Here is a 19,429-nt window from a genome sequence, read left to right as displayed (position 1 = left end):
CTAGATGGCGACTTCAGATACTAAAGGAACTGGCACACAACGCTACGATGACATCCTAAGCCCCAGACAACGCGTAGATGGAGTGAGATTTTGTACATTTAACCTGCAACACCCATCGCAAACTGAGCCATTGTATATATGCTCCCTCAGAACCAGGAAGGCAAAAGGGAAAACTGCATCGTATGGGGGAACTCGGTATGGAAAATTTAATGCCGTCACGAATATTTCATTTTCTTGTACTTTGGACTATGGCGATAACAGAACAGACCTAACCGTCATAATATACTTCTTCATCCACGTACTCATCAGAGAATCAGATACAAGCTTATATCAAGTACTCTATGTTAAATATCATGACCATGGGTCATTAGCCGAGAATAATCTCCTTCCAAACCGGGCCATCCCCAAGTGCCTCCTTCAAGTCCATCTTCCCAATGGACCCGATAGAGACCCGCTCAGCATACATACTCGGCTTGTTATCGCAGACAATCGACCCCATCGCAGTCTTCCCACCCTCCTTGTCCCGCCACTCGATCAACATGGCCATATACCTCCACCCCTCGTCGTCGTCAAGCCTGCCATTCTCTGCTCGCTCATCCCTCCCCTCGCAAAGGAGGATGAATTCTCTGTCCTCTGGAACCGGGTTGTCCTCCAACCAGGGCGGCTGGACCGTGATGGTGCCGAGTTCCCGTCCGCTGCGGCCAAATATGCCCAGCCGCTTGCGCCGATGCACCGGCCCTCTATATGTGTCAGGGCTGACCGGCTCAGCGAGTCGCAGGGTGAGCGATACGGTCCAGAACTGGAGGAAGCCCGAGCCGCTGTGATTACTGAGAGTGTCATCCACGTAGGTCGGGGGGTTGATATCCGCCAGCACCAGCTTGGTGGGCTCGACCCGTGAGCAGTCCAAGCCGTCAAAACGCCGTTGAGGCCGTGAACCGTAGAAGTTTCGGTTGGCCTTGAAACTAGAACCGACGCTGTCGTTGACGTCGTTGTGCCTCACGAGGCGCTTACAGTCCGTCGACTCGTATCGCTCCCGCTGGTACCAGATAATCCAGGTCCGCTTCCGGATCGCTTTCTTAACACGCGCGATGCTCCTATTGTACCAATCCCACAAACGCGGCCACGAGCAGCCGACCCAGCCGGACCAAGACCAGCTTGGGCCGATGGGTAGCCTGGGTTCCTCCGAGAGCGGCTGGACCTGATCGGAGAGTCGCCGGATCTGATCGGAAAGGGGGCCCCAAAGGAGGAACCAATCGAAGTAGACGGTCGGGATTCCATGACAGAGGTCGCTATCAAGCTGGCACATCATTTTCCGCGCTACGCCGGCGAAGGCGTTGTATACGTCCGCCTCGTACGACAGCACGCGCTTCGAATAGCCCTGAATAAGGCCTTCGTATTGTCCGACATCGTCGACATCGGATCCGCGGCCGTGACCCCCTTGTCCCCTGATCTCGTGCGGAGGTTCGAATACGTGCTCCTCCCACGCGTCGTTGCCCTGACAGCGAAAGGCGACCTTGCCGTCAACGAAGACGAGAGATCGTAGGGCAAAGTCCGTCTCCTGGAATCTACATGCGAGCTCATTAGCTTCGGGCGAGAACATGCGGAATGTGATTGGGTTCGAACTTACGTCCAGCCGCGGGAGGAGTACGGCACAGCTTGCATGGAGTCTGCATATCTGGATCTATACGCCAGTCGAAAATCTGGTGCCATCTCTTCGATCGGCTGTCGTGACGTTCGGGAGCCGGGAAGAACTCCGGCGATCCCGGAATATGCATTCTCGCTGCCTGCGGCGACTATCACCAAGTCTGCCGCGCCGTAGATCAGGTCCATCTTCTTGATTGTTACCGGCTTTTTCTCCAAGTCATCCTGGACGATGCACAGGGTGTCAACCCATAGGTATCTCATGCCGATATTCTTCGTAACTTGCATGGCGTCCTTGACGGTGGGCGGTATCTGGACCAGATACTCAGGCTTTTTGAGAGCGTGGGGCTCTTGGAGGGACTTGACATTTGATGTGACTGTTGAAAAGAACTTTTGCCGGCCCCAGACGTAGCTCAACGCCACATAGCGGCATCCGACCGGCAACGTAGCCAAGCAGTCTTGTTCTACGTCGATGCACCGGAAGTCGGGCACTTCCTTGGCGGGATGGGATCTGTTCAGCTCCTTTAGGATAGGGTTCCTACGGCAGCCCTCGCCGTGGTGCGTATGGCAGAGAGCCAGCCATCTCCGCACCAGGGCAAAGTCGATCATGTCCTGGCGGATAGGGCGTATGAAGTACGCCATGGACTTCGTCGGCGAGTCGTTGGCTAGGAGGGTGATTTCAGGGAAGAGGTTGAGTCTCTTGGATACGGGGCCCCCGCTCAGCTTGCGTACGTACGGGCTCAGGACCCGAACTTCGGGTCGGTAGTTCCACGGCGCTCTGGGATCTGGGGATGGGCCTTTGGTATTCCAGCCCATGTCGACCTTGATCGGCTCGTTATCTTCGTGTGTCGGGACCTCGTCTCCGCCCAAAGCCACCAGGACTAGGCGGCACAGCGGGCAGTCCACCTTATTCTTCATATCCTCCACGTTGCCGAGGTGGATGTCTCGCTTGATCGGCTTGTTCCCTTCCTTGTCACCAGGTAGGACGACGAAGCGTCTGGGGTTGAGGTGGAGGCCTTCGCAGACGCTGCATAGCTTGTCGTTGGGACGCGACACATGGCTGGGAACAGAAAGCAACGGAAGGGTCTCTGCGCCTGCGCCTGTGGGAAGGGCATGTTGGTCATCCGACTCGTCAGACTCCCAGCTATCAGAGCTGGACGTCATGCCTATTTGATGTTGCTAATTTGACAGGTACCCGGAAGCACGATATGGATTCGTCGTCTTTATCTTCATCAAAGCAGTCACAAAGATGTGGCTCGGGAATAAACAGCAGGCTGTACAGATCCGTTCTGTAGGGTGTCGGGGGCGGTGGTTGTTCTATTGATTGACCCGACCAGTAACTTGAACGAAAGGTAGAAGCTGAGATCATGATACAAGATGGATCAAGCATGGTACATATAGACTGCCATTCCTCCCTGCACATTACGAATATACAGCTCCGGCTCCCTCGGGGTAGTGGCCTGGTTCAGCCAAGGACAACAGCGAATCAAACTGCGGGGACGACAGCCAGGCCATTCTACAAACGAGCACTTTTTGTAATCGAGGCGCAGAGCTGAAGGTTGAACTGACACGCGGTTGGCCCAATCCTCATCTACAGGGTTTAGTAGTGCTCGTGGCTTGCGTGGTGCCAACCTATGAAATGTGTTCATCTTTGTGCTTACAAGTGCCTAGCGTTGGGCACCGTTTCCTTCATGTTGGGCAGCGTCATATTCAGCATGCGCTACCAATTACCTCATTTTGCAACCTAATATTCCAGATATACGAAACCAGTGCCCAGAGGACTTCGTGATATGGAGGAGACTGGCTTTCAAAATATCCCGACAGACAATAGCTTATTTACTTCCGATCGCAACCACCGAGATTAATAATTGAACAGGCCGCTCCCATTTAATACGTGAACGTTGTACGTCCAATAACAACTTTAGGCATCGCAGATACTATTATCTTGGGGTATATCGTGAGCCAGGTACGCTCTTGTAGTATCTATTACTTAGAAATACACCAAGATAGCTTCAGAGGCTGCAAGCTTAAATGTAACTTTTCCATTTTGTACAACCGACACTTCCAACTTCCTCTTGCCTTTGATTGAGCAATCTGAGTTCTTAAAGTATTGACCTAATCACAAAAGAATCAGCACCCCTGCAGTAAGATCCATTTAGAGGGCGACGTGGATTCGCAAGATTGGTTCATATCATCGGAGTAGTATTCTTACCTCCAATTGTAAGTTCATTAGACGGATTCGCCTGTTCCAGGCTGGTAGTAACATCACTGGATGGCGCAATCATTCGCAGAGCCTTGATCTTCGCGCTCTTCAAGCCTTTAAGAGTAAAGGTTGTGCTGTTTCGCTTGCCAGTGCCCGAGTAGTAGTCAGTGTTAATAAGTACAGCCTTGAAGGGCTTGCCGCGCTTATAGAGGATGTACTGCGCAAAGGAATTGGTGCCATCATCGCTAGCAACGATGTGGTCAGCACCTTGAAGAGCTAAACCGGCCATCCAAGCACCATAGAATGGCGCCTCGACCTGATCGTCTGACCACCAATTGAAGAATGCTTGCTCAATCGTTAGTGATTGGTTGCTTAAACGAGGGCAGCTTGTATAATTTACCTTGGTTAATAGTGCCTTGGTGGTAGTAAAGTCTCTCGATGCCAATTGATAGAGCTAGGAGGGTCTTGTCAAGGACCTGAAGGGCACCACCAAAAGTAGCATCCATCTCCTCATCGAGTCCATGGAAGCCAGTCTCACCTAGAGAATAATATTCGATATTAGTATAACTTGATGTAAATTGGCAAAGAAGCTTAGCCCAAGCGATAAAAGAATGGCCTTACCAATGATATAAGGCCGGTTAATGGACTTTGCTGTTGCGATCTTGTCGACAAAGTGTGACAAGTCAGAAACCGTTCTCAAATGATTCATCTCAGTGCTCAAGGTAGTGCCACTGGATAGTGCATAGAGATGTGTGCAGTACGACTTGGTCCCAGCCTTGACACTGGCATTGTAAGCCTCGTTTATCAAGTAGTTTGTATCAGGATAGTCCTCGTAGAGAGGAATTGGTACAGCGTATGCACCGGCAGATAGGATAGGGAGAGGGCTCTTCCAGCGATTGATGAAAGCTTGAGCCCATTCTGCGGCGCTACCGCCCTCCTGAGAGTTGTTCCAGGGAGCAACAGCTATTGGCTTATTCCAGATTGAGTAGTAGACTAGACTAGGAATTAGAAGGTTGCCATTTCGACCCGTTGATAGTCCACTTACGATCAGGTTCATTTCCGAGTTCAATGGCCCCGAGATTTTGTCCAGCCCGAGCCTTGGCCTCCATCACTGCTTCAAGTGTATTGGTAATGTTGTCGTTACCGCGATTGAAACCTAAAGGTTTAGTCATTCCCTCCCCCAATGAACCAACAGAGACAATAAGAGCATACCCAGCATAGTTTCAGCACCAAATTCGGCTGAATTCGTGTTAGCCCAATCCATTCTTCCTGTCGTCATGCTACTTACGGATCAAATCAAAGAACTTGGGTCCATAAGTCAAGCTCATTGGGGCGTCTAAAGGGTTGTCGACATGATAAGAGACGTAGCCCTGGAAGTCTGGATCGTATGTTGCTCTATCTTGAGTTGTGCCGCCGATTCTGATAGGAATCTTTTTGCCATAGAGCGTGGAGAAGTGATCGAGGCATTGTAGAGGTGGTGTGATGTTGGTCATGTATGATGGCCACATGAAGAACTCGAAACTATAAAAGTCAAACCCATGGATCTCGCTAAAGGACTGGGACGGAAATCTTTGTGCCCGATTATGACTCACGAAACGCCCAATGGGGTAGAATCCAGCTTCACGGCGCCGGACGGTACCTGTGTAGGGACGGGATACGTCACCCCAGCAGCACTGGCACCAACGACACCCAGGGCCGTGGCAATGGCAAGACGTTTAAACATCGCGATAGTTAAATGTCGACCATGTAGATGATCAGAAAAGCGTGGGTTGGTGTCGATTGATATGAGGCCCAGGGAGCCGAGGCCTTATGTAGATTCTTCTACAGCTATCCTGATCAAAATATACTCCATAAAATCAAAGCAAACATGGGTCGGGACGAATGCTAGTTCGCAGACCAGCTGACATGACCTGAAGAGATCATTCTCGCGGCAAATACGAGCGAGTTTAGACACGTGGGAAACTTGAGATGGTTCCATGTTCGGCACAATATACTCCGCCTTGTTCACATGGAGAGGCTGATCAATACACCGGAGTATGTCAGTCCGATCTGGGGTACTCCACAGTTCTGGGTACCCCGCAGTTCTAGATTGTCCCGGCACCTCGGAAGAAACTACAGACTGGGGAAATACGACTTGTAGTACCGTTCACAGATGGAATGTATCATCTGATCAGTGGATCAGTTGATCTCCAGAGGCTAGCAAAACACAGTCCACGCTGCACCGTGAATTGCTTTACTGTCAAGGTCCTAGGTACAGATGTCTCTCTTATGCTATACCCCAGGGGCAGGTGTTCCCTGCCTCGTATCCTTATGATCAATACCGCGTAATTACCCCGAAGATGATAAATGAGAGGATGGAGTTCAACAGCGATCTCATCTTCACACGAGGTACGGTGATTTCAACCTCATCCAAGGTGGAACGGACTAGACAGGGGAGTTAGTAGTGGTTCACCAATGCCTGCGCGCAGTAGCCAAGACGTTCTAGATAAGCCGAGTTTCTCGTACTTCGTCTCGCACTCTCGTATTCTTGTATCTACCGGGGATTCGGGCGGCGAGAAATCTCTGCTTATTACGGTTATAAGGATCGGGTAGCCGAATCCACTGTGGTACGTGTCAGGACGTTAGCGCATTTACTGACCTGTACCGGTCATTCGGTATGAACCCCCCTGGAATATTTACCCCGAATACCGAGTAGAACGGATCGAATCTTCCAGTTCATGGAGAGCCCGGAAGGCAATACGGAGAGAGAAAGGGGATCCTAGACTTACAGCAAGTATCTCCTACATTAATAGTGTCGGAGGGTGTAGGCGGATTTCGAGCAAGGATTTCACCAGGCAAACGATGAATATAGCATCATTCACCACGCCCAGCTGCAGCAAACATGTCTTTGGACGACACATCGCTGGTAACTACCTGGTGGGAGAAGACTTATCTACCCTGGATCTTTGCTGTTCATACCAGGCTCGTACTCTTCGGTTCATCCACACCGAGGACCTCGCAAGTAGTCAAACCCCCAAACGGACCTCGTCCGTGTCAACGCTTTTCAGATTTGCCCACTTCTCAAGAATGATTGCATCATAATTACTAGCGCCCGGAGTAGGTCCATCCGCTCTCTCGGTTTCCCCGCAGTTCATTTCCGAGGAGGTTTGGGGAGCGAAACTGCCAAGTCACCGGATAAATGAGAACGCTCCACAAGGTAGAGCTGATAATGTACTTTATATACCTAGGCAAAACCCCTGACAGATGGGCATGGATCCAGTGCTGTCGTAGGTTATAAAGAGACCTTAATTGGATGCCTCTTGGTGACTATAGCTCCGACCTCACAGATTATTTCTCATATCGCCAAACAAAGCCTTCATATTCCTCCTGCCATTCTTACTCCCTTTACTATTCTGCCTCAGAATTCTTTATCCCATCGCTCATCTTGTCGTCATTTTCGGAAAAATGAAATTCAGGCCCCTTCTATATGTGTTTACTATCACGAGCTGGACTGGACTGGTTGCCGCCCGACCTGCTGAACTTGATCACGTTGCTCGAGAAGCGGATGCCAAAGTCACATTTGGATCAAAGGGCTCCACTACTCTCACCTCCGATGGCAAATCGCCTGCTATATTAGTCCTTGACTATGACTACAATGTGGAGGGTTTCCCGACATTTGAGGTCGTCTCCGCCAAGGGAGACACCTCCATGTTCCAAATCACGTATGCAGAGTCAAGAGCTGCACTCGATATGTTCATGGTAAGAAATCTCATCAATTTTCATGGCCCCACCAGCACACCAATCTCGTCGAGACTCACATCCTTTCCTTTAGAGCGATGGACCCCTCCCCCTAGCTGCTGCGATGGACAATTATCGCGTGAATCAATACAACATCACCAAGAGATCAACGGTCACCAATCGCCTAATCCAAGGCGCATTTCGCTACCAGAAGCTGAACCTCACTTCTCCCGGAACTCTCACTCTCAGAAAGATTGGAGTTAAGCATACTGTCGATACCACACCTCTGACCAAACTTGCCGGCTGTTTCGAATGCTCCGATAAAGACCTGGCCCGGATCTGGCACACTGGCGCAAGAACTATCCAGCTGACGGAAATCCCCAAAGGATCTATCCCCGACTTTTGGGAGGTCACCGATGAGGGTGCTCTAGTAGAGAGTGCCGTGCCTCAGATTCTCACCAGCGCCGTTCAGTATACCAGCTACGTTCTTGACTTTGAGGTCAAGCCTCTGACTGGCGAATTTGGGTTCTCCGTCCTGGCCGACACATTGAATTCTGGCATATACATCTCGTGCGATGTCCTCGGCGGTACTATCTCTGCATATGCTGGATCAACTAACCTAAATACGCTCATTGACTCTGCCAAGCTTCCTAAGACTCTCGCTCTTAATGAATGGCACACAGTTCGGGCTAATGTCGATATGACTGACATCAGCATCTCTATCGACAACAAGACGGTCTTCTCCTTCAGTCAGTCTTCTGTGTTTTTTGGCTCCTTTGGCCTCGGTGCAGCCTTTACACACTCAGCTGTATTCCGCAACTTGAAGGCCGTGACGCCCACAGGCGACGAGATCTACTCCTCGTCTCTCACGGATAAAAGCTTCCTCGATGACTTCTTTATGGGCACCAATCCCGCCGACTCTATAGTAGATGGATCAAGGCGTGATAGGATTGCCTATAGCGGCGACCTGGACGTCGCTGTCAGGGCGTCCTTCACAAGCACATATGCCCGATCGTTTATTGATGGGTCCCTCGATCTTCTTGGGTCCTATCAAACCACTCCGGGATTTTTCATTCCCGTTGCCAAGATTCAACAGGAGCCATTGACGCAGCTGCTGCCAATTAACGTTACCGGTCTCATAGGCTACTCGTTCAACATCATCACTGCCATGGCGCAAAACTACGAGATGACAGGCGATGTCGCTTTCGCTAACCGGTGGGCCCCTCAAATCGCTCTGATGCTAGACTGGGCGCACTCGCAGCTTGAAGACGGCCTCTTCTCTGTAGCTCGGGCTTCTTTCGGTGGCGATTGGAACTACTATGATCCTGCGCAGACTGGTGTTGTTGGGAAGTTTAACGCCGTGTATGCCTACTCGCTGCTTCAGACAGCGCCTCTGCTGAAGGCCGCTGGCATTAATGTTTCGATTTACCAAGAGCGTCTTGAAAATCTTAGAGTTGCTATGAACAATCAACTATGGGACGCGACTATGGGTGCGTATGTCCTCTCTGAGAGTATGCGAAGCGGATTTGCCCAGGACGCAAACGCTCTCGCAATCTTAGCCGGGGTACCAAGCGGCAACATCTCAGCATTGGAAATCCTCTCGACCATGGGCAAGGAGCTTTTCCTTCCGGCAGGCCCCCTCGCCTTCTCTAAAGCTACTGCTAAGGCTGGCTGGGCTCAAAAGATCAGCCCGTATGCTTCGTCGTACCATCTACGCGCTGCCTTCGACTCCGGCGATACCAAATCTGCAAAGACTCTCCTCAAGAGCCTCTGGGCACCAATGGCCAACCCCTCGCACGCCAACTATACCAACTGCTTCTGGGAAACACTTAATGCAGACGGCACGCCTGGACTCGGTGTTTCCACCTCCCTTTGCCACGGCTGGAGCGCTGGTCCTACAGCTGAGCTGAGCCGATATGTCCTCGGAATTCAGCCCACGAAGCCTGGTTTTGAGGAGTGGAAGATTGCACCGCAAACTCTTGATCTGAAGTGGGCCAAGGGCCGTCAGAGAACTCCGCGCGGCGACATCAGCGTTGACTGGAAATTTGAAGACGGCCTCCTGCAAATGGAAGTCAAGAGCCCAAAGAACGGGAACTCTGTTGGCGTCGTTCACTTGCCTCAGCCATTGCTCATTCCTCTCTCTCAGACGGTTCTTAAAGTAAATGGCAAGGCCACCAGTAGCACAAGCTTCAATGTGAAGGCAGGCGAGAAGATTTTGATTCAGCAGTCGAAGGTACGCAAGGGCTATTGACTGTACTGAAAGACAACCGGAGGGGAGCAGTCTCTTGCAAATGTATTTGTGATATTTTTCTGTAGCTGAAGCACTCCAATTAAATATTAAAACACTTGGGTTTCTTAACAATTTTCCTTGTGGAGAAACCGAAAGTGTATTTGTTTTCTCAAAGGATGTTGAAAGAGCTGTCGAGGTGGTACAATTTCTTTTTCACGTGAAGACGCAGATGCACGGAAATTGGGTAGATGCTGCTGATATGTAGAAGAATTCTGGCTTGGTACGTGAGATCGGGGGTGTTATTATTAGTGGTAAAGAAACTCTAGAGCCTATGATTTAAATCTAGTTGAGAGTAACTTTACAAAATTCAACTCCCATTTAACTTAGATTGTTTCTAAAATTCCATTTTTACTCAATCTTGGAATGAGAAAGGGCCGGTGCTTTAACTCTAAAGTAAGTACTAGAATTAAAACACATTATTTCCAGACTCTTATGGTCGCCACCTGAAGTCAGGATGCTTCCAATCGAGATCAGAGATTTGCTCTCGAGTTAGGCCGGACAATTCCTCCTCCCTCTCTGCTGGGGTCTTTTCATCACGTCGTTTGTTGTCCATCTTCATCCACCAAAGGAAGGTCAACGAAGTTATGGAGATGACCGCTGAGACCGCCAGGTTGAGCCCGTTTCCAATCGGGTACATGGGCCCATCCCATGGAAGATAAGTCCAAGTCGCAATAAGACCTCCAAGATATCCAAACACGCCTGTAAACCCAGCACATAAGTATAGATTCATTATTGATGATAGTTTATGACTTACCGTTAGTGCTAATGGCGATATTACGAGCTGTATCAGAGTCGGTGTTGGCGCTGACTTGGGCGTTTGATAGAGAACCACCGAAAAAGGCACAGCTTGCAGTCAAGAAGATTGCAGCATATCGTACGGTAGGATCTGTACTCTTGAGGAGAATTGCGTAGCCGACCATAACCAGCGGACCGCTGAGAAAAAGGAAGATCTGTCGAGTATCGTAGACCGTTGCGAGCCACGAGACCAGGAGGAAGCAAAAGCTCGCAACAATGTAAGGAGGCACTGTTAGCAGTTGCTGGTGAACTCTTGTCTGGTCCGGATAAATGGTGCGGATAATCGTGGGTAGGAAAAAGGAGATTCCGAGAACGACAACGTTGCTGAGAAGGAAAATGAAGCCGGTTGAAAGGGTAATAGGATTGAGAATTCCGCGCTTGAGCTTGGCCGCGTTCACCTTGTCGAGTACCCTGTCTTGAGCCACGCGCTCCGACTTGACTCGATCAAGAGCTAGCGTCTTTTCTTCTTCGTTAAGCCAACGGGCAGTATTGGGGTTGTCTGTGAGGAGAGCCAAAGTAACGAGGGATAGTCCAATCGTGATGATACCCTCGACGCCGAATATCATTCGCCACTCTTTGAGAGACCCAACGCGATCGAGACTGAGGATCCCAGAAGCCAAGAGACCTCCAAAAGCCCCCGAGAGTGGTGCCATGACGATATACATACCCAAACGGAACGCAAGCTCAGCTCTGCGATACCATCGAGATAGATAGTAGGCAATTCCAGGCAGCATGCCGGATTCGAAAATGCCGAGGAGAAGGCGACAAGCAATTATCCGACCTTTGGTGTTGGCGAAAGCGGTGCCAACCGTACAGATCCCAAACAAGAAGGTCGTGAGGGGGATAAACCAGCCGGGTCCCATGATTTTGCACAGGAGTGTAGCTGGGATCTCAAAGAGAGCGTAAGATATGTAAAACACAGAGAGAACCAAATTGTAGTCGTTGCCTTGGAGGCCAAGGTCTTCCTCGAAGTTTGCGAGACGGGCGTTACCTAAATGGTGCATTAGACTTGACTAACTGGTGATTTGGGAACAGATGGCTACCGATATTGGATCGATCGATGAAGCAGAAGAGGTATAGTACAGCAACCAAAGGCACGATGTGCAGATCGATCTTTCTTCGAAGCCTTTTTTCGGCGTTCTTGTCGAATTGTAGGCCGGAATTTCTGTCAATCAAGCGTATGAGCACATAATTGACGATTGAACCAACAATTGTCCAAGTTGACTCACAAGTCGTCGTCTTTGAGTTCGTCTTTTGGGAAAGCGTCTGATACATGTTCGAATTGCTGAACGGCACTGCCGTCGACCTTCTGAACCATTGTGTAATCGAGATCGGATGGTCCGCTCTTTCGGGCAAGAGTTGTGATGTTCGTCTGGCGATTGGAAACAAGTACGGAGGTCTGCTGCTGTCCTCAGAAGTCGGAGTGAGGATAATGAGGAGACAGGTAGAATTTTCAACATGACTCCAGGTTATATGTTCCCAGATTCTGGACTTGATTCAAAATACAGCACTCATGTTCTCATAGTAAGAGCCAATCATAGCCATCCCTCGGCGCCTCATCCAACCCCGCAGTCCGAGCCACGTCAAGGAGGTCCCCTCTTTTACCCCAGATTGGCCCCATAAGCTTATTGAATCAGGAGATGGCTGGCATCTCGACTCCTTTGGCCCGCCGGCTTGCAATGATCACTCCACTCTACCCTGCTCTATATCCCGAGCTTACTTGCCGATGACCGTGCCGGGGGTTCTATAGGAAACGCCACAGATGAAGTTTGGGGGCGTGCTGTAGCCCCAGATAACTGATATCCGCTACCATGCATAATTCTGGGTTGACAAGCTAATCCAGTCATGTTGATACGTCAGTGTCACTATCATCGACCCCGCTCGTTGTAGACCAAGGCATAAAGGCCTTGGCCTTGTCGGCAGGCTTGACCGGCACAGTGTGCCTTATCCTGTGTCCCTCGGTTCGACAAGTATGGCGCCGAGTCAATCATGTTCAATCCAAGCAGCACCAATATAGGCATGAGAAAGGATCCAAATGCGAATGTCAGATGCCGCTAGTGGTTGGAAGGATCGTGGCCGGCAACCCTCGGAGTATTGGAACAAATGCCAACCTGGTTACTGCACCAAAGAATATAACCATAGTTAGATACTGTAGCTTGCCTTGAACCAGTCTCTATGTTTCTAGACAATTTTAGACATATATAACATATAATTCCTGACATCTCAATCTTTCTGCAGGCCCGTTGATGTAGCTAGTGTAGGTGGAGCTGAATATTGCGCGCGGGGATAACATACATCCGCCCCTTCTATAATTCAAACAGGCACGGGCCGTTTGGGGATAGTAACTTCGAACCCGTTTCAATTGCTTCTTAGACCAGCCCGTATTTTCTATGGTGTAACATACACCTTACTATCTTCTCGCCAACCTGGCCGAGATCAATCATGGGCACGACCTCTTGTGACTTTAATGAGGGGCATAACAGGAAGAGCAGATGGCACTGCACAGCTCGTTTCCTCCTAATCCTTTAATTGTGAAGTAAGTGTTGAAATGAAAATAAGAAACTAGATTTTAAAAAAGAAATTATATTGGATTTGTACCGACCATGTCCAGTACCATCTACAATTTGGCTGCTTGTTCAGCAATGACCTCGACTAGCCAGTCTCTGTGAGAATCCACTAGCCACGGACTATGGCCTGACTTGATCTCGAGAGGCGTGGCTCCCCATTTCTCTGCAATGAATAGCTGCACCTCCTTCGCAAAAATCTTGTCGTTTGCGCAAACGATGTAAGTTTTGGGGATATTCAATTCTGTGGGCGTGCAGACGATGGGGACCTCGAATGGAGCTTTGCTCTGGTGGCAGACATGCGCCCAAGCCTCGTCCTTGGCAGGTTGATCAACATCTGAGTAGAAAGCATCCTTTGCCTTGTCCGATATCAGAGGGAGGCGTGTATTCTAGACCATAATGAGTATCTGTCAAAAGCATAAATGGAAAGGATATTCGAACGTACGGATACATCGTGAAACCAGCTCGTCTTCCATTGATGCCCTCCAGCTTCATACATGGAAATCCCCGTCTGTAAAATAGGCGTTGGCGAGATATATATGGCCGACGCAATACCTCCCTCGAGGCCTTCAGCAGTTCGCTCAGCAATAGTGTGGCCTTGAATCGCCGCAGTGAGAGGCACTCCACCATAGCTATGGCCGACACCAATGACAGCTCTACCAGAGTCCAAGACTGGCAAGAGTACCCCATGAATGCGCTTCACATCGTCATGGTACGTTTTTCCGTCAACGGAGTCATCATAACCGGAGCTGGCGAGAGGCGGGGCAAGCACTGTGAAGCCTTTGGTGTTGAGTGCGTCGATGAGAGAACGGTAATGGAAGGGTCGATGCCATGCCCCATGCACGAGCAGAATGACGGGCTTCTGTTTGTCTTCGTTCATGTTGACCTTGTCAGATTTGTGAGAAGACTGTGAGAGGAGACTTTGAGGGGTATCTGCTTACGGGGGAACATCACTTTAAGTAAATGAAGAGTTCAGCTGCTGACGGAGGGTGATACCTTCCTAAAATAGGTGATGCTGACAGCGATCTTATCACGCCAAGTAGTAAGCTTATATTGGCCTAGAGCCTGCCCTGGAGTCAGTGATAAACTAGGTCCTGTCAGAATCTCATTGTTCAGTACTGCGCCGTATGCTGAAAGGAGACCTATGGCACTGTTCGCAATATCGAGGCGCGCATAAAAAAATAAAAAAATAGAGAAAATATTGATCCATCATCTAGCACAGAATCGTTCAGCATATAATGCTAGTAATTTTTAACTTTTCGGATGGAAATGACCAAGTTCCAATTAATACCGTTACTTTTTCCTTATTGTTCAGCTACTGTTTCTTCCGATGCTGGGTGTAGCACTTATTGTTTATTCCTACTGTTTGAGATTACTGTATGGCTTTGATCTATCTGATGATGTTGAGTAGAGCTAAAAAAAAAAAAAACCAAATACCGTTACTTTTTGTTCCAACTGTCTGATGAAATTGAGTAAGGCTGAAACACACCAAGAGCTTTCTATAGTAGCCGTAGGGATACAGATGTGTATTTCTCAAGCAATTCAGGTCACGCGGCATTAGTGGATTCTTAAAATAGGAAACGTTCAGCACAGATCAATTGTTACACTCGTGAGGAAGGCAGATCTAGCTGAGAGAGTTCGGCCACCTGCTTACAGTGGTGGCATTCCCTAACCGAGGTCTGGCCTCCTGCCGAGCCCGTTTACCCGGCTGCCAAGGCCGACTTGAAGCCGGCGGCGATGTCCTTTGATCCGGTGGCGTTAGCCTAGACCGCATAATTTCGTTATCCCATAAGTGTACCCAGCCGCATTCGTTTGCATACATCCAGCCAGTAGACATCCTTCTCCTCCCTATCCATATCAGACCAGATATGTGTAATGAGCTCAAACACCTTCTCAATCTTGCGGAGAGGAAAGGCATGCATATAGGCGGACATTCGAGATCGCACAAAGTCGCGTGCCTGAGCCATCTCGATTGCATTGCATGCATTACCTCCCTCACGATAGCCTTGCACGATATCCGACGGCATGCGGAGTTCACACGAGACAGCTACGAGCATGAATGGCTGCATGCAGCGTGTTCGAGACTCGAATGGGATGTCTCGCAGGATTTCGACTATATATAGACCTAGGCTGGTTAGCCACATACTCCTTTCTTCCCGAGATGGTTTCTTCAAGGCTGGCTGTGGCTGAAGCAGGGTGTTTCGGTCCCAGGGCTGGTAACGATCGTTGAGCAAATCTGGAAAAACCCGGTACAGCTGTAGCAGGCCAGTGCAATGAAGGGCCTCGTCAATTTTGACAAAGTGTAGAGGGCGAGTATTTACGTCACCGGGATCGTAGATGTTCGTCGGGATCAGCGGTTTGAATGCCAGGAGGCGGCGCTCCAGCTGGCGGGCTTTCCGAATCGAGTTCTGGAAATAGTCCAGGTCCTCCTCGCAGAAGAAGTCGATCTCCGATACTCTCTTCCGATGCTTGAAAATAAGCATGCCGACATCGGTGAGAATCTGAACTATCTTTCCCGACGTGCCAATGAATGAGTGTGGTGTGGTCGACTCGTGAGCGTTGGGAGGACCGGCTTCAGCGATGGAGTGCCGCAGGTAATTCCTATCTAGGTTCGTCTCAGACACAAAAGAGAGAAGCATGGCCCAGTAGTCAAATGCACCACCGAAGAAGGAGAGGCGAGAATGGTCCCGAGTGTTGGAAGCCCAGGTGTGCAGCATGACAAGCGCATTGTCGAAGTTCTCGTGTGCTAAATCGTGGGGGTTGACCCAGCTTGCTGTGTGACCAAGTAGTATAGCTCCCAGCATCTTGTCCTCATCTTCATCTTTACCACTCTTTAGACATTGAAGACCCAGCTGGCGTTCTCTGGTTGCAACGGCGTGCATTTCCGGAAAAGTCCTAGTTAAGCACGCAGCCGCCATGCTTTGCATGGTGTGATAGAGGATCCCCGATGACTGCCACATAGATGCAGTGAGGACTCTTAATGAATTCATTTGACCATCCCACACGGAATAAAGTGAGATGACCTCTTTGAAGAAATAGTCGGATAAGATGGAAGGGATATCAACAATCTCAGTGAACCGGGTAACTGCAGTGGTACTTTCCAAATACGGTTCTCCTCTCGGCTCTGTTTCCAAGTTGACGAGCGGTCGCGTCACTTGCACATCTAGGGGCACCATACTGCAATTCTGATCCTGATGAGCTTGTTGGCGATCGGTATCGTCGAGTGGTTGCTCCTGCAAGTTATCCCATGTGAGATCTTCGAATGGTGTGCTGGCCATGGCTGAGAAAGCGGTAGGAGTTGCGGGAAGGAGAGGTATCATCTGCTCTTCAAAGAACGAGCTGTAGGAGGGCTGTGTGAAGAAAGAGTCTAGCGGCGTCGCAAAGTTCCAGTGGCTAAGTTGATAGGGTAGCTCCGACGTGGGAGATGTGTATGTTTGGCTTGGAGTTGAATCACTATACCAAGACCCCGTTGACATGTGGGTATTCAAGTTGGCATCTAAAGCATCGCCCTGATTTTGAGCCCTGCCGCTATTGACCAGTCTTTGCTCATCATGATGAGCGTCGGAAATGGTAGACGATTGCGCCTGAAGTTGGTTTTGTGGCGCCCACCGCAGGTTTAGCACGTAACCCGGGCAGTGGAGGCCACGATCCGCACAACGAGCGCATGTCGGGGTTCTTTGATCACATTTGACCTGCAGGAATGAGTTAGTTAGCCTTCATTCAATTGGAGGACCCTGGAAGGAGAGTGGATTCGAGCATCGACGCACTCTCCTGGCTTTGCAACGGAGACAACCGTTGCGCGATTTACGGTGTGGAGCCTTGCATGGCATGGTGTTGGCGAGGCCAGTGATGGGAATTGTCGAAACAAGGTGTAAAGGACTCAGTTGCGTGTTTGAGGGGGGACACAGCAGGTTTGTAATTGGGAGAATGGGCAAGAAGATGGGCAGAAATAAGTAACTAAAATCTCACACTTGAATCCTTAGCTTCACAGATAAGCAGTTAGCTAAATGACAGTGGGCGGAGTCGGTGATAAAGATGGCCGCAATTACAGTATTTCCGGTTATCCGATATCGGTGATCCTGGTTGAACCCGATCAATTAGGATTATGGCCGTGAAGCGCAGATGAGGGAAAATATGATGAATAAGATTGAATTCACTGAAAAGAGTGACCTAGGTATACTCATATACGAGCATTCTAGTACTACAATTCGTTCAGTTTCCCCAAAACTTCTTCCATCCACGGACGAAAACATTAACCTGCTTAAGTTGTTCGTACTCGCTCTCGGCGGAGGACCCATCTTCCCAGTGACGGCACTCTTCGTCAACCGCCTGCTTGCGTCCTGCGGCGTAAATATCCACGTCTGCTGCCACTACAAACTTGGTTTTCTTGTATACCTTCCAAAATAGAAACATGAAGCAGAACCAGAGTAGCCCAAAGTAGTTTGTAATCAGGCCACGATATGAGAATGGAGCGAATACATCGAAGCCGATAAAAATGCACACCGTGCTACCAAGAAACAAGTTCATGTAGGGTGTCCAGGTGCCACAAGGAGCAATGTAGGGGAAAACAATGGTGTCCTCGGTGATTTCACTCGCCGGCGGCTTGGAATGGACCAGCTTGGAAAGCCAGGGACGTTGGTTGATGTTGTTCTTCCCGACGAGGGCGTATCCTTGAGCTTTGAGTGCTCGGCGCCACCCAATGAAGACCCAGGCCTTTGCTGTGAAGTTGGCACACAGGGACACCGTCGTCAGTCCAACGAACCAGCTAAAGACGACGTAGGAGCCGTTTGAAGCCACGAGAAAAGAAAGACATGAGATGACGGTGATCGCAGTTACTGCAACCCATGGCACGCCAACTTCAGTGCACTCGAGGAAAATCTTTGGCGCTTGTCCATCTTGAGCCAGGGAGTAGAGCGTTCTGCTTGAACTGTAGAGGAAGGCATTGCCACATGATAACCCCGAAAGCAGAATGAGGAAGTTGATGAAGCCGGGGAGAAAGCCTTCGATCCCCAGATTGAGAAGGCCCACTACCCAAGGCGATGCTGCTGCACCAGACTGTCCCGATGCAATGGCTCCCAAGAGCCGGGCATCTCGTGAGTTGCAAAGAATTCCCACTGCAAGGACACCGATCAGATAGATGCCAAAGACGCGAGCCAGCACCATCCTGGCCACGTTGGGAATGGTCTTGCGAGGGTTTCGGATCTCTCCAGCGGCGAGGGCGATCATGTCGGGCCCAGGCATGGTAAAGACGGCGTATCGGACGGAAATGCAGATGCTCAGAAACATGCCAGTAGCGCCATCGGCATAATACGAGTGTATAAAATCGCCGTTGGACCAGTTGCGGAAGCCGTACGCGTCGTTTTGTGGGTTGCCGCCAGCCATCGTAACGAGAGTTGCCATAACCAAGCCGATAAGCAAGAGGACCTTTGTTGAAGACATAATGAACTCTGTTTCGCCGTACCACCTGTTGTTTCAGCTCGTTAGAGAAATCGAACTAGAGAGGATCATGGCTCCGGGGAGCATGTACTTACTTGACTGCAACCATATTGAGAAAGTAGCAGATGGCCATTGACATGGCAATCCACACGGCCGGATTGATAGACGTATTCCAATATTCCATGACAGTTGCGACAGCGGAGTACTCAGTGCACACGAGCATGGTGCCGGCAAAAAAGTAGGTCCAGCCCATGGCGAAACCGAGAGCAGGATCAACGAAGCGATTCGCAAGCTCGTAGATGGAACCGCGGACAGGAAGCCATGCCACCATCTCAGCGACGTTCAGACACGTAGGCCAGATGAAGAAGACACCATAGATGAAGTAGCCAAGGAAGAGTGGAAGTGGTCCTGCGTCACGTAGAACGGAGCCTACGCCCACAAACAGACCGACTCCAATTCCTCCCGCAATGGTCATGAGCTGCACATGGCGAGGGGATAGACCACGGCGTGTTTGGTGTTGCTGAGTAGCCTCCTGGACACCAAACTCGGCTGACTTCCTGATATCGTCACCCGCCAATTCCTTGTCTGGGAAAGGAGAGACGGTCGCCATTGCTGCCGAGCGTGAAAAAAAAAAATTGGAGTCCTCAATCTGAGAATCGACGTAAATGTAACTTTGCAAGGACAAACGTCTCGAGTTGAGTGGTGGTTGGAGGTTGAACGAAGTGAAGGGATGATCAGGCCTATAAGTAGGTCATCACATATCATAACTGGGGCATAGATGAG

General features: G+C 50.0%; 7 protein-coding genes across 7 annotated transcripts; 1 reads left to right on the top strand and 6 right to left on the bottom strand.

Moving 5' to 3' along the window:
- Nucleotides 1–367: 367 nt before the first annotated feature.
- BGZ61DRAFT_500192 (heterokaryon incompatibility protein-domain-containing protein) lies at nucleotides 368–3,156 on the bottom strand (the record flags this gene model as incomplete). Its single annotated transcript, XM_046251524.1, has 3 exons — nucleotides 368–1,565; nucleotides 1,628–2,727; nucleotides 3,076–3,156. The coding sequence occupies 3 exons, from the start codon at nucleotides 3,154–3,156 to the stop codon at nucleotides 368–370; spliced, it is 2,379 nt and encodes a 792-aa protein (XP_046095045.1).
- A 475-nt stretch (nucleotides 3,157–3,631) lies between these two features.
- Nucleotides 3,632–5,567, bottom strand: BGZ61DRAFT_486482 (uncharacterized protein; the record flags this gene model as incomplete). Its single annotated transcript, XM_046249865.1, has 8 exons — nucleotides 3,632–3,756; nucleotides 3,854–4,189; nucleotides 4,245–4,382; nucleotides 4,466–4,837; nucleotides 4,890–5,000; nucleotides 5,057–5,083; nucleotides 5,133–5,365; nucleotides 5,437–5,567. 8 exons carry the CDS (start codon nucleotides 5,565–5,567, stop codon nucleotides 3,632–3,634), a joined length of 1,473 nt encoding a protein of 490 aa, XP_046095044.1.
- A 1,721-nt stretch (nucleotides 5,568–7,288) lies between these two features.
- Nucleotides 7,289–9,812, top strand: BGZ61DRAFT_371896 (Six-hairpin glycosidase-like protein; the record flags this gene model as incomplete). The annotated part of the gene is made up of 2 exons (XM_046242138.1): nucleotides 7,289–7,582; nucleotides 7,656–9,812. The coding sequence occupies 2 exons, from the start codon at nucleotides 7,289–7,291 to the stop codon at nucleotides 9,810–9,812; spliced, it is 2,451 nt and encodes an 816-aa protein (XP_046095043.1).
- Nucleotides 9,813–10,281: 469 nt separating this feature from the next.
- Nucleotides 10,282–11,921, bottom strand: BGZ61DRAFT_371850 (major facilitator superfamily transporter; the record flags this gene model as incomplete). Its single annotated transcript, XM_046242132.1, has 3 exons — nucleotides 10,282–10,550; nucleotides 10,606–11,637; nucleotides 11,690–11,921. The coding sequence occupies 3 exons, from the start codon at nucleotides 11,919–11,921 to the stop codon at nucleotides 10,282–10,284; spliced, it is 1,533 nt and encodes a 510-aa protein (XP_046095042.1).
- A 1,342-nt stretch (nucleotides 11,922–13,263) lies between these two features.
- On the bottom strand, nucleotides 13,264–14,090 carry BGZ61DRAFT_371934 (Alpha/beta hydrolase fold-1; the record flags this gene model as incomplete). The annotated part of the gene is made up of 2 exons (XM_046242146.1): nucleotides 13,264–13,599; nucleotides 13,662–14,090. The coding sequence occupies 2 exons, from the start codon at nucleotides 14,088–14,090 to the stop codon at nucleotides 13,264–13,266; spliced, it is 765 nt and encodes a 254-aa protein (XP_046095041.1).
- A 901-nt stretch (nucleotides 14,091–14,991) lies between these two features.
- Nucleotides 14,992–16,200, bottom strand: BGZ61DRAFT_371867 (uncharacterized protein; the record flags this gene model as incomplete). Its single annotated transcript, XM_046242135.1, has 1 exon — nucleotides 14,992–16,200. One exon carries the CDS (start codon nucleotides 16,198–16,200, stop codon nucleotides 14,992–14,994), a length of 1,209 nt encoding a protein of 402 aa, XP_046095040.1.
- Nucleotides 16,201–17,422: 1,222 nt separating this feature from the next.
- On the bottom strand, nucleotides 17,423–19,256 carry BGZ61DRAFT_594352 (amino acid permease-domain-containing protein; the record flags this gene model as incomplete). Its single annotated transcript, XM_046256845.1, has 2 exons — nucleotides 17,423–18,674; nucleotides 18,742–19,256. 2 exons carry the CDS (start codon nucleotides 19,254–19,256, stop codon nucleotides 17,423–17,425), a joined length of 1,767 nt encoding a protein of 588 aa, XP_046095039.1.
- Between the last annotated feature and the right edge of the window lie 173 nt (nucleotides 19,257–19,429).

Source organism: Ilyonectria robusta (genome assembly GCF_021365365.1).
Source record: "Ilyonectria robusta strain PMI_751 chromosome Unknown BGZ61scaffold_48, whole genome shotgun sequence".
Taxonomy (NCBI): domain Eukaryota; kingdom Fungi; phylum Ascomycota; class Sordariomycetes; order Hypocreales; family Nectriaceae; genus Ilyonectria; species Ilyonectria robusta.
This window is presented reverse-complemented; position numbering and strand designations above follow the sequence as displayed.